Source organism: Amblyraja radiata, chromosome 23, assembly GCF_010909765.2.
Source record: "Amblyraja radiata isolate CabotCenter1 chromosome 23, sAmbRad1.1.pri, whole genome shotgun sequence".
Classification (NCBI taxonomy): Eukaryota; Metazoa; Chordata; class Chondrichthyes; order Rajiformes; family Rajidae; genus Amblyraja; species Amblyraja radiata.
In genome coordinates this window covers 33,752,781-33,767,586 of record NC_045978.1, presented here as the reverse complement: position 1 = coordinate 33,767,586, position 14,806 = coordinate 33,752,781, and the positions used below count along the sequence as shown (strand labels likewise).

The 14,806-nt window shown below is 42.5% G+C and overlaps 1 protein-coding gene across 1 annotated transcript in view; it reads left to right on the top strand.

The window, feature by feature from the left end:
* rab22a (RAB22A, member RAS oncogene family) overlaps window positions 1-11,825 on the top strand; it is a 41,698-nt gene extending 29,873 nt beyond the window's left edge. The window contains exons 4-7 of the mRNA XM_033042011.1: window positions 1,321-1,392; window positions 2,529-2,635; window positions 5,055-5,164; window positions 7,702-11,825. Of these exons, the coding sequence (XP_032897902.1) occupies window positions 1,321-1,392; window positions 2,529-2,635; window positions 5,055-5,164; window positions 7,702-7,796 (384 nt within the window). The 3' untranslated portion in view covers window positions 7,797-11,825. The remainder of the gene's footprint in view (window positions 1-1,320; window positions 1,393-2,528; window positions 2,636-5,054; window positions 5,165-7,701) is intronic.
* The last annotated feature ends 2,981 nt before the right edge of the window (window positions 11,826-14,806 follow it).

Genomic DNA, 14,806 nt, shown 5'->3' with positions numbered 1-14,806 from the left:
CCTCTTCTCTCTCTCCATTCGCGCCCCCTCTGTCTCTCCCCTCTCTCTCTCCTCCCCCCTCTCTCTCCCCCGTCTCCTCTCTCTCTCTCTCCACCTCCCTTTGAGAGTCTGTCTCAGTGGCGCTTCCGACGGCTCCGCGGCCCGGGACACTCGCACTGTCCGGAGCTGCTCCATGGCCAGAGCTGCAGCGAGCGACTCGCAGCGCCGCAAACACGCGACAGCGCCGCAAACACGCGACAGCGCCGCAAACACTCGCAAGTCCCGGCTCCCCGCATCTGTTCCCGCCGCTGGTTCTGCTCCCATCCCTCCCGCAGCCCCGGCTCTCCAACACCCGCGGACCATGCAGTTTATCTGAGTTTTGAAATTTTCGTTGATCACAAAATTTCTCACCACTGAGCGTGAGAAATTTCTGATGAGCGTGAGGGCGTGAGAGTTTGCTTGAGGGCGCGAGTCTCACGCTCAAAGCGTGAGAGTTGGCAGCCCTGTAAACTGCAACTTCGGTTCCTTGTTTCAACAAAACACATAGTCCTTATCTGATTGCTGTTTGACCTTGCTTTGTGTACCTTTGACTGCCATGTTCTTACTTCATGGCTGTGCTGACGCTTAAACTAATTAATTGACTGTGAGGTCAACAAGGCACGATGTGAATGCAGAGGGGTTTTTTCAGACGCTGTTGTAATACTTAGCCCAGGGTTTTCCTGTTTTGCTCGGGGTCTTGTCTAAAGTAATCGTTTGCACTGATGCCTTGGACTTCAGAAGCATCTTTTGAGCAGCTGCTGTCAGAGTTTTGAATCGTCTGTTTGGTTAACAAATCTGTCTGCTTTCCACCTCCTCATCTATTGTTCCCCCCCCTTCCAGTGTTTTCCTTCTTTTTTTTAAGTCAATGTGGAATGCACCTGTTAGTTTACTTTGAAAGGTACTGTGCTTCCTCTTTGGTCCTGAGGGGGAATCAAGAACCAACGTTGTTTCCAGCTTTAGAACAGTTTACTGTCAGCAATCCAATAACTTGGGACTTTAAAATACCATTAAAAGCTTCATTGTCATGCACAATTTTGAGATTCGTGAAACGGAAGTTATTGGGAGACATCTTGCCTAATGGTTCTGGAATTTTGTTCTAACTTTCCAGTAGTCCTCCTCGTCTGCAGTTGTATTTCACAGCTGCACTGTGTACATATGTTTCTTGCATTACGAAAGTGATTAGATTTCATTGGCTGAAGCATCTCGCACTCCAGAGAATGTGAGATGTTCGATGTGCATACAAATTATTTTTGAGTGTGGTGTGCAGCTTTTAAACTATATTTCCGTGCCTTTCTTACATAGTTCCGTGCTTTGGCACCAATGTACTACCGTGGGTCAGCTGCTGCAATCATTGTGTATGATATCACAAAAGAGGTGAGTGGTTATGGTTGGTAGGTGCTTCTCTCCAGAAAGGAGAATTATTTTCATGAGGAATATTCAGTATTTCTCAAGATCAAATAATATTTGATATTTTAAAGATGCTCTTTTCTGACCAGGTGCACTTTAAATATTGATCTGGTTCCATCAATCAAGTTTAATTTTGTTTCCTCAATCAGCTCTTTTGTTGCATTTGGAGTGGATAGTTCGTCCAATGTTTATGACATGATTGACGTAGATCAGTCATGGAAATAGTTTGGGATCATTTTGATTGCGTTAATATGTTTTGTTTTGGGTAAACAAGGCTGCAGTGTCTACAGTGTAGAAATGTAATGTGAGCAATGGTTCAATCGCAATTCTACCATATAAGGAACGTAAATAATGTAAATAAATAAGCTGCACACGTGGAACTGAGGTTTTACCTACCTTTGCCATGTTGGAACTTGCTGAGCTTTCAAAATGTGTAGGACTGAAGAAGGGTCTCGACCCGAAACGTCACCCATTCCTTCTCTCCAGAGCTGAGTTACTCTAGCAATCTGTGTCTACCTTGCTGAGCTTTCAGTTTAGTCCCTCGCTGGTCCTACTTAATTGAAGAAGGGTTTTGGCCCGAAACGTTGCCTATCTCCTTCGCTCCATAGATGCTGCTGCACCCGCTGAGTTTCTCCAGCATTTTTGTGTACCTACTTAATTGATCCTTCCCTGGTTGAAATCCTTTGCTTTCACTGGATGAGAAATATCGAACTTGCAGAGAAACTGGATAAATGAAGCTAGGAAAAATGAAGTTCTGCTCGTTGGAAAATTTTTTTTTTAAATTCATGCGGCTCAGTGTGATTTGATTTTCATTGAGCCAACTATCAAGTTTTAAACTTTCCACGTGTTATCCATACGGAGATCAAGCCAAGGATATGGAGCAAATTGAACTGCCCCTTGTAAAAAGGAAGTGCATGAATATGTGGGGCTGTTGTGACCAAGTGCTTGGCAAAATATGGCTGGTTAAGGGTTGTTGGTGTAGCCAAAACTATTTCAAAATGTTGTAGTAAAACAGATTGGCTGCTTTATTGATAAGAGACGCTTTTCAAGTGGTTTGCGGTGTAATTATTTTCCGCCACTTGTTTTGGTTATGCATTTTGCAGGAGACGTTGCAAACGCTGAAGAACTGGGTGAAAGAACTGCGACAGCATGGACCCCCAAATATAGTAGTAGCAATTGCAGGAAACAAATGTGATCTTACAGATGCCAGGTATGTTGCATAGTGCTAAAATTGTTAAGTGTGAACAGTTCTGTTTAATTTTAGCAGTCAACTTTTTGTATTTTAAAAGACAGGTAGTGTAAATTAGGAGTTTATTTAGTTACAAAGAAACAGCGTAGAAATAGGTCTTTCCTTTTGGGTGGCACTGGTGCAGAGGTAGAGTTGCTGCATTATTGCACCACAGACCCGGGTTTGATCCTGACTATGGGTTCTGTCTGTACGGAGTTTGTACGTTCTCCCTGTGATCACATGGGTTTTCACGGGTGTTCTAGTTTCCTCCCACACTCCGAGGATGCGCAGGTTTGTAGGTTAATTGGCTTTTGTAAATTGTCTCTATTGTCAATGTAAGATCAAACTAGTTTATGGTGTGATTGCTGATTGGTGCGGACTCGGTGAGCTGAAGGTACACAAAAATGCTGGAGAAACTCAGCGGGTGCAGCAGCATCTATGGAGCGAAGGAAATAGGCGACGTTTCGGGCCGAAACCCTTCTTCAGACTGAGCCGAAGGGCCTGTTTCTGCGTTGTATCTCTAATGTCCTTCGACCCACCACACACACTGACCATCGATCGCCCATTTACACTCGTTCTATGTTATCCAACTTTCTCATCCTCTCCCTATACACTAGGAGCAATTAGCAGGACAATTAACCTACAAACCTGCATGTCTTTGAAGTGTGGGAGGAAACTGGCGCATCCTGAGGAAACCCGCGTGGTCATATGGAAAATGTCACACAGACAACACCTGAGGAACCCACATAGCCCAGGTTTAATTGTTTTGTAATGCACAGATTTAAAGGTGTAGCAGCTTGAATAGACATATTTTGAAGCAACATTCTGGACTTCATTATCTTAACTAGTTGTGTGTGCCATTTTTAACTTCTTAAACTTCTCTCCTTAAACTTGTATTTTATGCCAAAATGGACTTTTGTGTTTGGAGTTCATTGTAAATTTTCATTTTGTACCTTAATGAAATATGTTAGTGGAAGTCATTTCTAAGTGAACAGCCAATCCTATATATTTTTCAAAAGTGTGCTTACTTTAGTTAATTTGAAGGTTTTTCTCACAATTTTTTACCACACACACACACACACACACACACACACGCACGCACACACACACACACACACACACACACACACGTAGTGTAATAATACTAATAATAATCTATAAAAGTTCAGAGCTTATTAGCTTATTTGAGGTTGTAGTGTTTAATACTGATGGCCTTAGGGAAGAAGCTGTTCCTGAACCTGGACGTTACAGTTTTCAGGCTCCTGTACCATCTTCCCGATGGCGGTGTGGATGTGTTTCATTGTTCTATCTGGGATACATGACAATAAAACACTCTTGACTAAGCAAAATGTAGTGCTTTGAGGTTTTTGTTGTGGTAGGAGTTGATATGCACCATAACCAACCTCTCAAAGCACTTCAGCACTACAGACGTTAATGCCACCGGTCGATAGTCGTTCCTTATCTATGCACCCCCTACTCCCCTGACATCAGTCTGAAGAAGAGTAACGATCCGAATGTCACCCATTCCTTCTCTCCAGAGATGCTGCCTGTCCCAGCATTTTGTGTCTATCTTCAAGGGAAGAGAGGTGTCAGAGATAGTCCATGAAATTTGCGGGTGGAAGTTGGCGGTAAAGTTAATGAAATCAACAAATTCTGCTCGGGTGCAGGATTACTTAATACTATTTAATGATGCCATTTGCTTTCTGGTACCAAATGCCCCTGAAAACTCTCCACTGGATTATTTTGGAAACCTAGCCACTAAATGCTTTTGTTTGAAAGTCACAAAACCACTGCTACAATTGAAAAGATGACAATTATAGAAATGGAATAAAAACAGCTTAGCAGAAATGTTAGCCATAATACTGTTAACAATTTGGAATGCTGTTCAGTAGTGAGTTTTCAGGCTCCCCTGAGTCATTTGCTAGTTATTCTACCTGCTGTGTGTAGGATAAGGTCGTAAGTGGTTTTTGCCCATGCAGATCTGATGATCAATGTGGTCACAGTTTGATATGTAATGCACTTCTCTGTAGAAGTGCAACTTCCTTTCATCTTAGTGCTCTACAGGCTCCAAATTACTGTTAATGATCTCTGTGGAGAAGGATCTGTGATTGCAGCATTAAAACTGAATGCAGTCAAGCATGTGATGTGCTTTTGGTCCCCCTTTGATAATCTAGAGAAAATGTCACTGGGGAATGGATTTATTGGCTTTCTTTGTGCTTCTTCATTATCAATGAGAAATGTCTATCTCATTGACTGGTCAAAAGCCAAGAGGCAGATTTAATCAGGTTTCCCATTCAATAAGTTAACATGGATGAGTTTTATGTGCTGCCTTGCTATTCTGCCGAAGTAGATCTTTACTGAATTGAACAAACCAAGCACAACATTTTGATATTTACTGCAGGGAGGTACTTGAAAAGGATGCTAAGGACTATGCAGATTCCATTCATGCAGTCTTTGTGGAAACCAGTGCCAAAAATGCAATTAACGTCAATGAGCTGTTTGCAGAAATCAGTGAGTATGGCCTCTATTATTTGAAGGATTCACTAGTTTCCTGTATCTGGGCACGTTTTTTTATTTTATTTTTTATTTTTTGCTCTGTCTTGCCACGAGGTCTGAAAATTAGTGGACGTCAGCAGTACTTCCCCGGTGTAGTAATGATTCCCTAGATTTCCTTAATATTAAAATGTCTGTTCATGGCTTGAATATATTCGGCAACTGAGCCTCCACAATCGTCTTGTTTAGAAATACTGCATGGAAACAGGCCCTTCAGCCCGCTCTAGACCACATCAACCATTGACCACCCCACCCCTTCATACCAGTTCTGTGTTATCCCACTCTCTCATCCACTTGCCATTTGCCATATTACAGAGGTCAATTAACTAATGGTAATTGTAATTAATGTATTAGCATAATAACATTCAAAAAATTTAAAAACACACTGTGGCGGCACCCAGTGGTTGGGCCACTAGCTACACGAACCCTCGGCAATCGGTCACGTGACTGGGCAATGGCAGGGAGGAGTTGTCACGGGGTACAGGGGTGTGTCCTGGGATATATAACGAACCCTGGGACAACTCTCTCTCTCTCTCTCTCTATCTTACTTCGAGCTGACCAGCTCCCTTCTCTCTAGTGGTGAGTGTCCTTCCTCCTCAGCACGAGCTCAGCTCAAGCCCATGAGGCAACAGCCTCGCAGCAGCAACAACAACTTTGTTAGAGGACCAACGTGCATGTATAACAAACCTTTTATGCCTGAGTAAAGTAACCCATTTGTTCACCACGTTTGGTGCCTCTACAATACAAAGAATTTGATTTGCCATGCAGTCATATTAAAAAAACAACAAGACACACAACTACATAAAAATTAACATAAACATCTACCACAGCGTACTGTGATGGAAGACAATAACATCTTATCTTCTTACCTCTTCTCCCGCAGTCGGGGCAGTCGAACCATCTGCAGTCTGGGCGATCGTAGCTCCCGCAGCTGGCGATAGAAGCTCCCGCATCGGTGCGGTCGAAGCCCCCGCATTTGGAGCTCCCGGAGTCTATCCCTAACCAAGGCAACGCGAGCCCCATGATATTATGTCCGCAGGCTCCCGCGGTTGAAGCTCCCAAAGTCAGTTCCCAGCAAAGGGACCGCCAGCTCCACGATGTTAGGCCGCAGTGTAATACTGAAAACGTCACATCTCCATCGAGGAAATAAATTGTTTAAAGTTTCCCCCACTCACCCCCCCCCCCCCCCCCCCCCCCCCCCCCCCACCCCCCCCATAAGACAAAGCTAAAGATACACTAAAACACAAATTTAACAACAGACTAAAAACAACAAAAGAAGAAGAGGATGGGACAGACTGTTGGCGAGGCTGCCATCGTACGGATGTGAAGGGTGGCAGGGAAAACAGGGAGAAATGCAACCTCCACACAAACGGTACCTGAGGTTAGGAGTGAACCTAGGTCCTTGGCATTGTGAGACAGCAGATCTACCAGCTGTGCTTGTGTAGTGAATTCCAAAGGTTCATCACTTTGTGAGTGAAGAACCATCTCAATTTCTAATTTGATAGTGTTTCCTGGTTCTAAATGATCTGACCAGGGGAAGCATCGATTCTACAGCCATCTCGTCAAACTCCATCCAAGCTTTGTATGTTTCAATGATTTAATCCCTCATTCTTCTAAACTAGGGAGAGGACAGACCCTGTCCGCATATTCTTTTCCTCCTAAAATGAACCTTCAGTTGCAGGAATCGATCCAGTCTACTTTGGCTGCATTCTTTTTATCCCAAGTATGTGCTTTGGTAAAAAAGATCAAACCTATGTCTGATATTCCCTAGGTTTACAGTCATTGCCCCCCTCTTCCCCCTCCCCCATCCAAGCTGAAGCTCTCTGGTTCTACGGGGGTCTTAAAACTCAAATGCCTTGGGTGGCAGTCTGAAGAAGGGTTTCGGCCCGAAACGTTGCCTATTTCCTTAGCTCCATAGATGCTGCTGCACCCGCTGAGTTTCTCCAGCATTTTTGTGTGCCTTGGGTGACTGCCAGTTGGGATCTAAATAACTTACTCCATTCACTTCTGTCTGACTGAAGTTTCACTACACAGCTATAAACCTGCAAGCCTCTCCTTTGTGAAATAATGAGGAAGCCCATTTGCATTTTCTTCAGCGTTCCAAGGATTATGTAAACAAAAATAAATAACTTTTTCCCACTCATATTATTCACAAGATTTGAATTTTGAGAAAACCAAACGTGTGACACATTTATTTTGATATTTTATTTGTGAACTGTGGATTTAAGTGCAATCATGATGGACTCGGCATAGATTTGTTCCATTTGCCTTTTAACACCTGGTTGTGTTATTGAGGAGCAAGCTGTAATGAATGCTTGAAAGCTATAATCTTGCACTGATTCGACAGTAAATATCTGTTCCCACTCTCATTTGGCAAACAGTGGCATTAAAAAAAAAATTTAAGGTGAAGATTATAATTGATTGAAGTTTTAAACAACAAATTGATTTTTAAAATACCTAGAATTGTTTTGGTTTCTCTTGCCCTCCCCTTTTAGGTCGCCGGATTCCTTCAACAGCTGTCAATCCAGGAGCAAACAAAGGATTCAAGTTGAGGAGACCACCCACTGACACAAGTCGCAGTTGTTGTTGACCATTCTGGAAGGTCGAACTAACTAGGCATGCACATACCAGAAGATTGAGGGATTCCATCCCATATAAAATGATTGCTCCAGCATTCAGCTTTTCTGCTGTGCTATCCGTGATGGAGGAACAATCACTGCTCATAACTATGTCTCATTCTTCCACTAAAGTGCTTTACGCGACTCCTTGGCAAGCGCCTTGTTGACGGCTTGAGTTTTCCTCCCCAAAATGCCCAAGCAAAGACACCATTGAACCAGGGAATGCTTGAATGATGTTCAAGAGCTGTCTGATGCATAGGTGCAAGAGAAAACTTTATCTTCTCCATTCATGTAAATAGATCAAACTAATTACACAACTAAAGGGAAAATGATGCACTTTTTGTTTAGATGGTTTTGTAACCAAGAATCCGACTTCATTGAAGATGCACTTTGCAGCACCCTGCCCAGATGGAATTGTCTGAAGCGATTTCCTCATGAAAACATATCAAACTCTTTTATTCGCGTAACCACTCCAACAAGTTTCCAACAAGAGGAGCCTGATCCATGTGTCTCACCAAGACAGCAGTTCAGACTACAGATTATGACAATTTGACTTCCAGCTCTTGGGATTGAAAGGATTTGAATACATTCAACTCCCTCTGAAACAGTTTACCCTCTGCAAGTAGCAACACCATGTGAGTTGGTGGTTACTGCTGTTCCTAAGTGCTTGGGCGTCAGCCAAAATTACTAGTCTGAAGAAGGGTCTCGACCCAAAACATCACCTATTTCTTTTCTCCAGAGATGCTGTCTGACCCGCTGAATTACTCCAGCTTCAGCCAAAATTACTACTTCTGTTATGTGGAGAAAAGTTGAGAATGGCTTTTGCTCCACTCGTGGCTGATACAATAAGTGTACCATGGCTACTGCCAGGTTTGATCGCCTATCTATACCTTTACTTGCTTTGAGCTAGGTAAGGGATTTTATAGTTGATGAGGAAGTAGAAAAGAATCTACCATCCATGTTCCCAATTATTATCTTTGATTGCCTGCGGAGAATGCATGCATGTGTGTGATGGGTGAGAACGTGCTGATCGCTGCCTATGGTCAAATGACCCCCCCCCCCCCAAAGCCTTACGCATGAACGATGGCTAGTTGGTTTCATAACATTGTTCCCAAGTGAGAGATAACACGTTCAGAAGGATCAGGTGGCACAGTTGGCAACAATTATCTATGTATATAGAAGTAACCTATGTCCATGGAATTATTTTTAATTCTTCAGTTCAATTACATAGATTCAAATATATTTTAAACCCAAGGCTGCATAGTGAGGACGGGAGTGAATGTTTGTGCAGCTTCTAAAAGCAATTCCCTCAATTACTTGTATTCTTCAGTTGGATGAAGTAAATGGTGTGCTTTGTTTCTGCTGTCCAGCCTGGGTATTAGTGTGTCTGCAGACCACATTTAAGCTAATGTTATGGGAGCTTTAACAAGTATAAATTAGAGCACTAGTACCGTAAATTTTAAAGGAAGAGCGATATTAACACTAGCTTCCTTGGTCATCCTGATTTCACCACTTAAAGATTAAGCTATTTGATGGCCGGACCTTGTTGGTCTTCACACTTAATGTGGATGCTCAAGGAACTGCAGATGCTGGAATCTTGAGCAAAACGAGAAAAAACGTTGCAGCATCAATGGAGGGAATATACAGACGATGTTTGAGGTTAAAACGCTTCTTCCGACTCATCTTGGAAAGAAGGGTTCCAACCTGAAATATCGTGTCTAGTCCCTCCAGGGTGCTGCCCTAATCCACTGAGTTTCTCCAGCACTTTTTTTCCCAACTAATGGTCTCCTTTTAATATCAGCAAAGCAATTTGAGTTTTGTGGATCAATCCAAATCAGTCTTGAATAAATTGAATGAATGCTTCTCGGGTTGGGCTCTTCAGAAGAGCTTCTCAGCACCATTTAACTGGAGTTGACCATAGGCCAACTACTCAGGCGATGGAGCTTTTCTGAGAGTTAATCACAGAATATTCTTTCCATTGCCTAGCATTTTGGCTTCCTCCACCAGAGATATTGTCTTTAGACTATATGTGGTTTGTATGAAATTTCCAGGCCTCGTTTATGTGATTTCAGTCATGTAGAAGACAAACACAAAAGAGTCAAAATGGTTGGGAAGTGTGCTATTGCATTAATAATTTTGATGTCCTGTTAGCTCAAGTAGAGATATGTTAGTCTAATGGAAATTAGCCCAGCCTGACCGAACGTTATCTTTTAAATGTGGATCTTTTTTCTTTTGACAAACTTTATTTGTATGCCATACAGTAAACTAATGTTTGTTAGAAGTTCGCAGTAGGGATTGTCATGCGCAGGGGAAGATGGACAGCAATACAAAATGGAGTAGGTGAGGTCAGGTATGCTGCCATGTGTTTTTTATCTTCTGAATTTTGCCGAGAATAAGAAAATTAGGGTAAAGGTTATGGCACACAGCTCCAGTTCTCTGTCTTGTGGTCATACTTCTGCATTCATGCAAATGGCCCCTGTTGGCAAGGTTTCTTCAGTCCTGTTTCTGCTAAAGTCCATTGTAACAAGTTGTTTGGATGGCAATTCAGGTACATACTTTCCAGTACATCTCTGTTATTTGTATGCGGTCTGAGTTTGTATCTCAAGCCGGCTTTAGAAATAAGGATTTTCTAGTGGCTTTAAAGATCTTGGGATGCCCTAAAGAGATTTACAACCAGTAAAGTGTAAATTGTTGATCATGTGGCAGCCAATTTGCAATAATCTACTGCAAGAAAATTAAGTGATTTGTGATATACATTGAGGGATAACTATTGGCCAAGATTTTTAAATTTCCACCCATCCCTTCTCTCCAATAATTATTTATTAGAATAATGCCAATGACTTCTTTAATCTGAAGAATACTACCAGCACTTTCTCAGTACCACATTGAAATTTCAGCCTGTATCTGCAACTATCTTCCTTAGTGTGAAGTATAGTACTAATGGTTGTAGTATTTTCCCATTGTTACTCCATATCATACTTGGTTAAATGCCATCTTGATGTCAATGGCAGTCGCTCTACCTTGGTTGTGAGATCTCGAGCTGAGTGATCCTGGTGATAATCAGACGCTACATTGCCAAGAACAGTTTCAGCACTTTGAGAATAGACCAGTGAGGTGACAGGCAGTTGGATTTGATTTGTTTTGCTTCCGACCTGGATAATTTTCTACGTTATATAGTAAATGTCATTTCTCACCGCAATGGAAAAGCTTGTCGAGGGCCACAGTTAGATTTGGAGTGCAGGTCTTTACTACAACTGGAAAGTTGACTGGGTCTGGAGCCTTTGTCAGGCAGTGTCAGCTCTTTGAATCTTGTGGATAATATTGATAATATGCAGGTCTAATTTTAATTGATTTGTTTCCTCGTGAGAGAATAACAGGAGCAGATGACAGGTTTTGAGGGCCACATTCTTCCCACTTCATCTTCTTTTCTTCCAATCCCTACCACCCAGAGAAAACAAACCTGCTCCGTGTGCTTGACAGCCTATCTTTTACTTGTCTTAAATTGTACTTTTATTTATATACCTTTAAGTTTGAAACACAATTATGAAGATGAGGTCTGTTTCTCTCTCTGTTGGTTGACTTTTTTCATCAGGAAGTGAAGGTTGTCCTTCACTTCCATTCTTGAACACCACTTGCATTTTGGCGTGACTAGTGCAGAGATTTTCATGTAAAAGAAATAAAACATCCTCATGGTGTATGAGCTTTTGGAGCATTTTTTTCACAGTTGGACCCACTAAGCCAATTTTCAGCCCAAAATCACATTTTAAATTGGCTATCCTGTGTTGTATAATTCTGAATTTCAATTGGTTCTTCCTGATTGTCATTTGAAAGATGGGACGAGCTTTCTACTTCAGCTGCAAAAGATAGATAATCTAGACATGCTAGAGGGTGCTGTTTCAGTAAATGTTTTTCTCCAAATTGTTCTCAGAATATTCAAGTGAATTTTGGGTGCACAATAGTAAATTGTTCTTCTTGGTTTTGTCGATTGAATTAAAATTTTTTTTTTTTTTAAATGGGGTATGAGCCAGCATTATCCTTTGTTTTTAAATATCTAGTTTTCTCTTGAAAGTAATACCCAGTGGCGCTTTTCCCCTTTATGCAGTGAGTCATTAAGAGAATTTAGGGCAGCATGGTGGTGCAGCGGTAGAGTTGCTGCTTTATATCGCTTGCAGCGCCCGAGTTCAATTCCAACTACGGCTGTTGTCTCTTCCGAGTTTGTATGGTCTTCACGTGACCGCGCGGGTTTTCTCCAAGACCTTCGGTTTCCTCCCATACGCCAAACAGGTTTGTAGGTTCATTGGCTGGTAAATTGTCCCTAGTGTATGTGTAGGATAGTGTTATGCCCCTGTCCCACTTAGGAAACCTGAACGGAAACCTCTGGAGACTTTGCGGCCCACCCAAGGTTTTCGTGTGGTTCCCGGAGGTTGCAGGTGGTTGCCAGAGGTTGCAGGTAGGGAGACTGACAAAAACTTCCGGGAACCGCACGGAAACCTTGGGTGGGGCGCAAAGTCTCCAGAGGTTTCCGTTCAGGTTTCCTAAGTGGGACAGGTGCAATGTGCGGGGATTGCTGATGGGTGCAGACTTGGTGGACCGAAGTATGTATCTTTGCGCTGTATCTCTCAACTAAACTGAAATAAATTCAGTTTGTCAAAAAGATCAGTAAAGTTCTGGCCCGGCTCACAAAATACACCTGGAGCGCTAACATTCAAACTGACCAGACACAGTTAGATTTCATGTCTTACTTAATAACTGCATTGCAATCTTTTTGAGATGGATAGCAACCTGACTTCCACGTTAAACACAAAACATTGACTGTTCCTTTTTCTGCACAAAAATATTGTAGTGAGACAGACCTTTTGACGGCATTTTGATACAAGTTATGATTTTAAAAGCAGAAACTCAAAACATCAGCAAGTTCCTGGCGCAGGTTTCAAGTTGCAAGAGCTTCACTTTGTCATGCAGTGTGTGCACAATGTTTGTGAAGTGATTTCAGCTATCCAGTTTCTAAACCTGTATGACCATCCAACATAGAATAGGTTCCAACTGAACAAATCCAAAGTAGGCTTCCTACTACAGTTTGAGTATGGATGTTAACAAATCTGATCCAGTTATATGCATCTTACCTAGCTTGCAAATAAAGTTAAATAGCAGTGGTTTATGAAGAGTGCCCAATGTAAGTAGGTAAATGAGCTGCTGCTGGTGATATCCGTTGCTTCTCTTGGTTTACGAGCAACAGATCAGCAACGCATTGATACTTTCTGACATGTCTGAGATTCAGCAGCAAATACTTTTTTTCTGACCTCTGAGAAACACTGACACTGTACCACCAAGGTTCTCTGCAAATTTCTCGACCTACTGGCAATAGAGGTAAACCAATGTTGACATATTCTCCCAGGCCACCAACCCCATTGTCCAGGCTCCGATCACACTCGCCATGACTGATGGATGGGCAATATGGCCTGCATGCCTGACGCCAGGCTCCTGAAATCCCAACTGCACAGTGGTCAACTAGTAGAGCTGTTGTCACACAGTTCCAGCCTCCCTGGTTCAATCATGACTTCAGATGGTGTCTGTGGAGTTTGCGCAATCTCCCTATGACTGCATGGATTTCCTCCCACACCCAACACTCATGCCGTTTGGTAGGTTGATTGGCTATTGTAAATTGCCCCGAGTGTCTTGAGAGTGGTAGAATCTGGTGAGTGTGGAGTTGATGGGCATGTGAGGAAAATGAAATAGGATTGGGATAGAAATATTGTAAATTAGTGTGATGGCTGGTGTAAACTGGGCCAAAGGGTCTGATTCTGTGCTATAATACTCCAATTCCAAGCTCTTCCACAGAAAGAGGTTACTAAAACAGAGAACCCACCTTTGGGACATTTTCGAATTCTCCTTTAGAAATGTAATGTTCTCACCAATGGGAATCCCTGGCCAGGACTGATGGGGGTGGAGGCAGAGCATCTGGGAAGGCACTTAAGAGTCGCTGCAACAGGAGCACACATGGCCATGTTCAAATAACAGAAAGAATGAAGCTACCCACCTGTGGCAGAGGCAATGAATCCCTGTCGGATTCAACCATGTCAGATCCCACGGAGTGGAGTAGAGGCAACTGGCTTTTGTCAGAAGAGTCATTTTTCTCTATAACACTCCAAAATGTTCCAATCTAACAAAATGTCTGCTGCTGCCGAGGCACCTGTTCTGCCCAGTTTTGTGAGACAATGTAATACATGACACGATGCTCTTACAGTGCTGGATGTTAATTTTTCTACTTTTTGTTTTGGTGGTAGAATCTGTTCTTTCAATTATTATTTGTCGAGATCCTACATCAGACAGAGGAGAGGTGAGACAGCAGCCAGCAATGATTGGTGAACAGAGGAAGAGTGAAGTGTTGGAGTTGGGGATAAAGACAGGTGGTGGCTTCAGGATCTTTGCTAAAGTTACTATGCACACACGTACACCCCAAACCCAGAGTTTCACCACATATTGAGAACCTTCAAACTCGCCAGTTCAATTAGCTCATCTATTAAATTAGATGCTATCTGGTCCACTGAGTTCCTCCAGTTGTTCTTTGTGTCTTGCTACATGTTCCAGCATTAAAGTCTCTTGTGCCACTTAGAAAGTTAGCTGTGGCAATAAAATTCGCTCTTGACTTGCAATTAAGTATATATTTGCATGCTCATGTTCAGCCTCTGCAAGGCTTCAATTGTGCCTGATGTAATCAGTTTACTTTCATACGTGCTGTTTGTGGTAACATTGTTGGGCCCTTATGATTTACAAAACAAAATTGCCTTCAGCTTTCTCTTCCTCATCCCACTGTCCCAAGCATCCCTTCCTGGCATCTTCCCCCAACCTCGCCTCTATAAGGCGATCCACTCTCAGCAGATAAGCAAATAAATAAAAAAACACTAGACCTGTGCATGAAGAAATGCAAGCAGCCAAAGCTGCTGCAAAGCCTCATCCAGCCAGAAGGTTTACACCCAGTTTG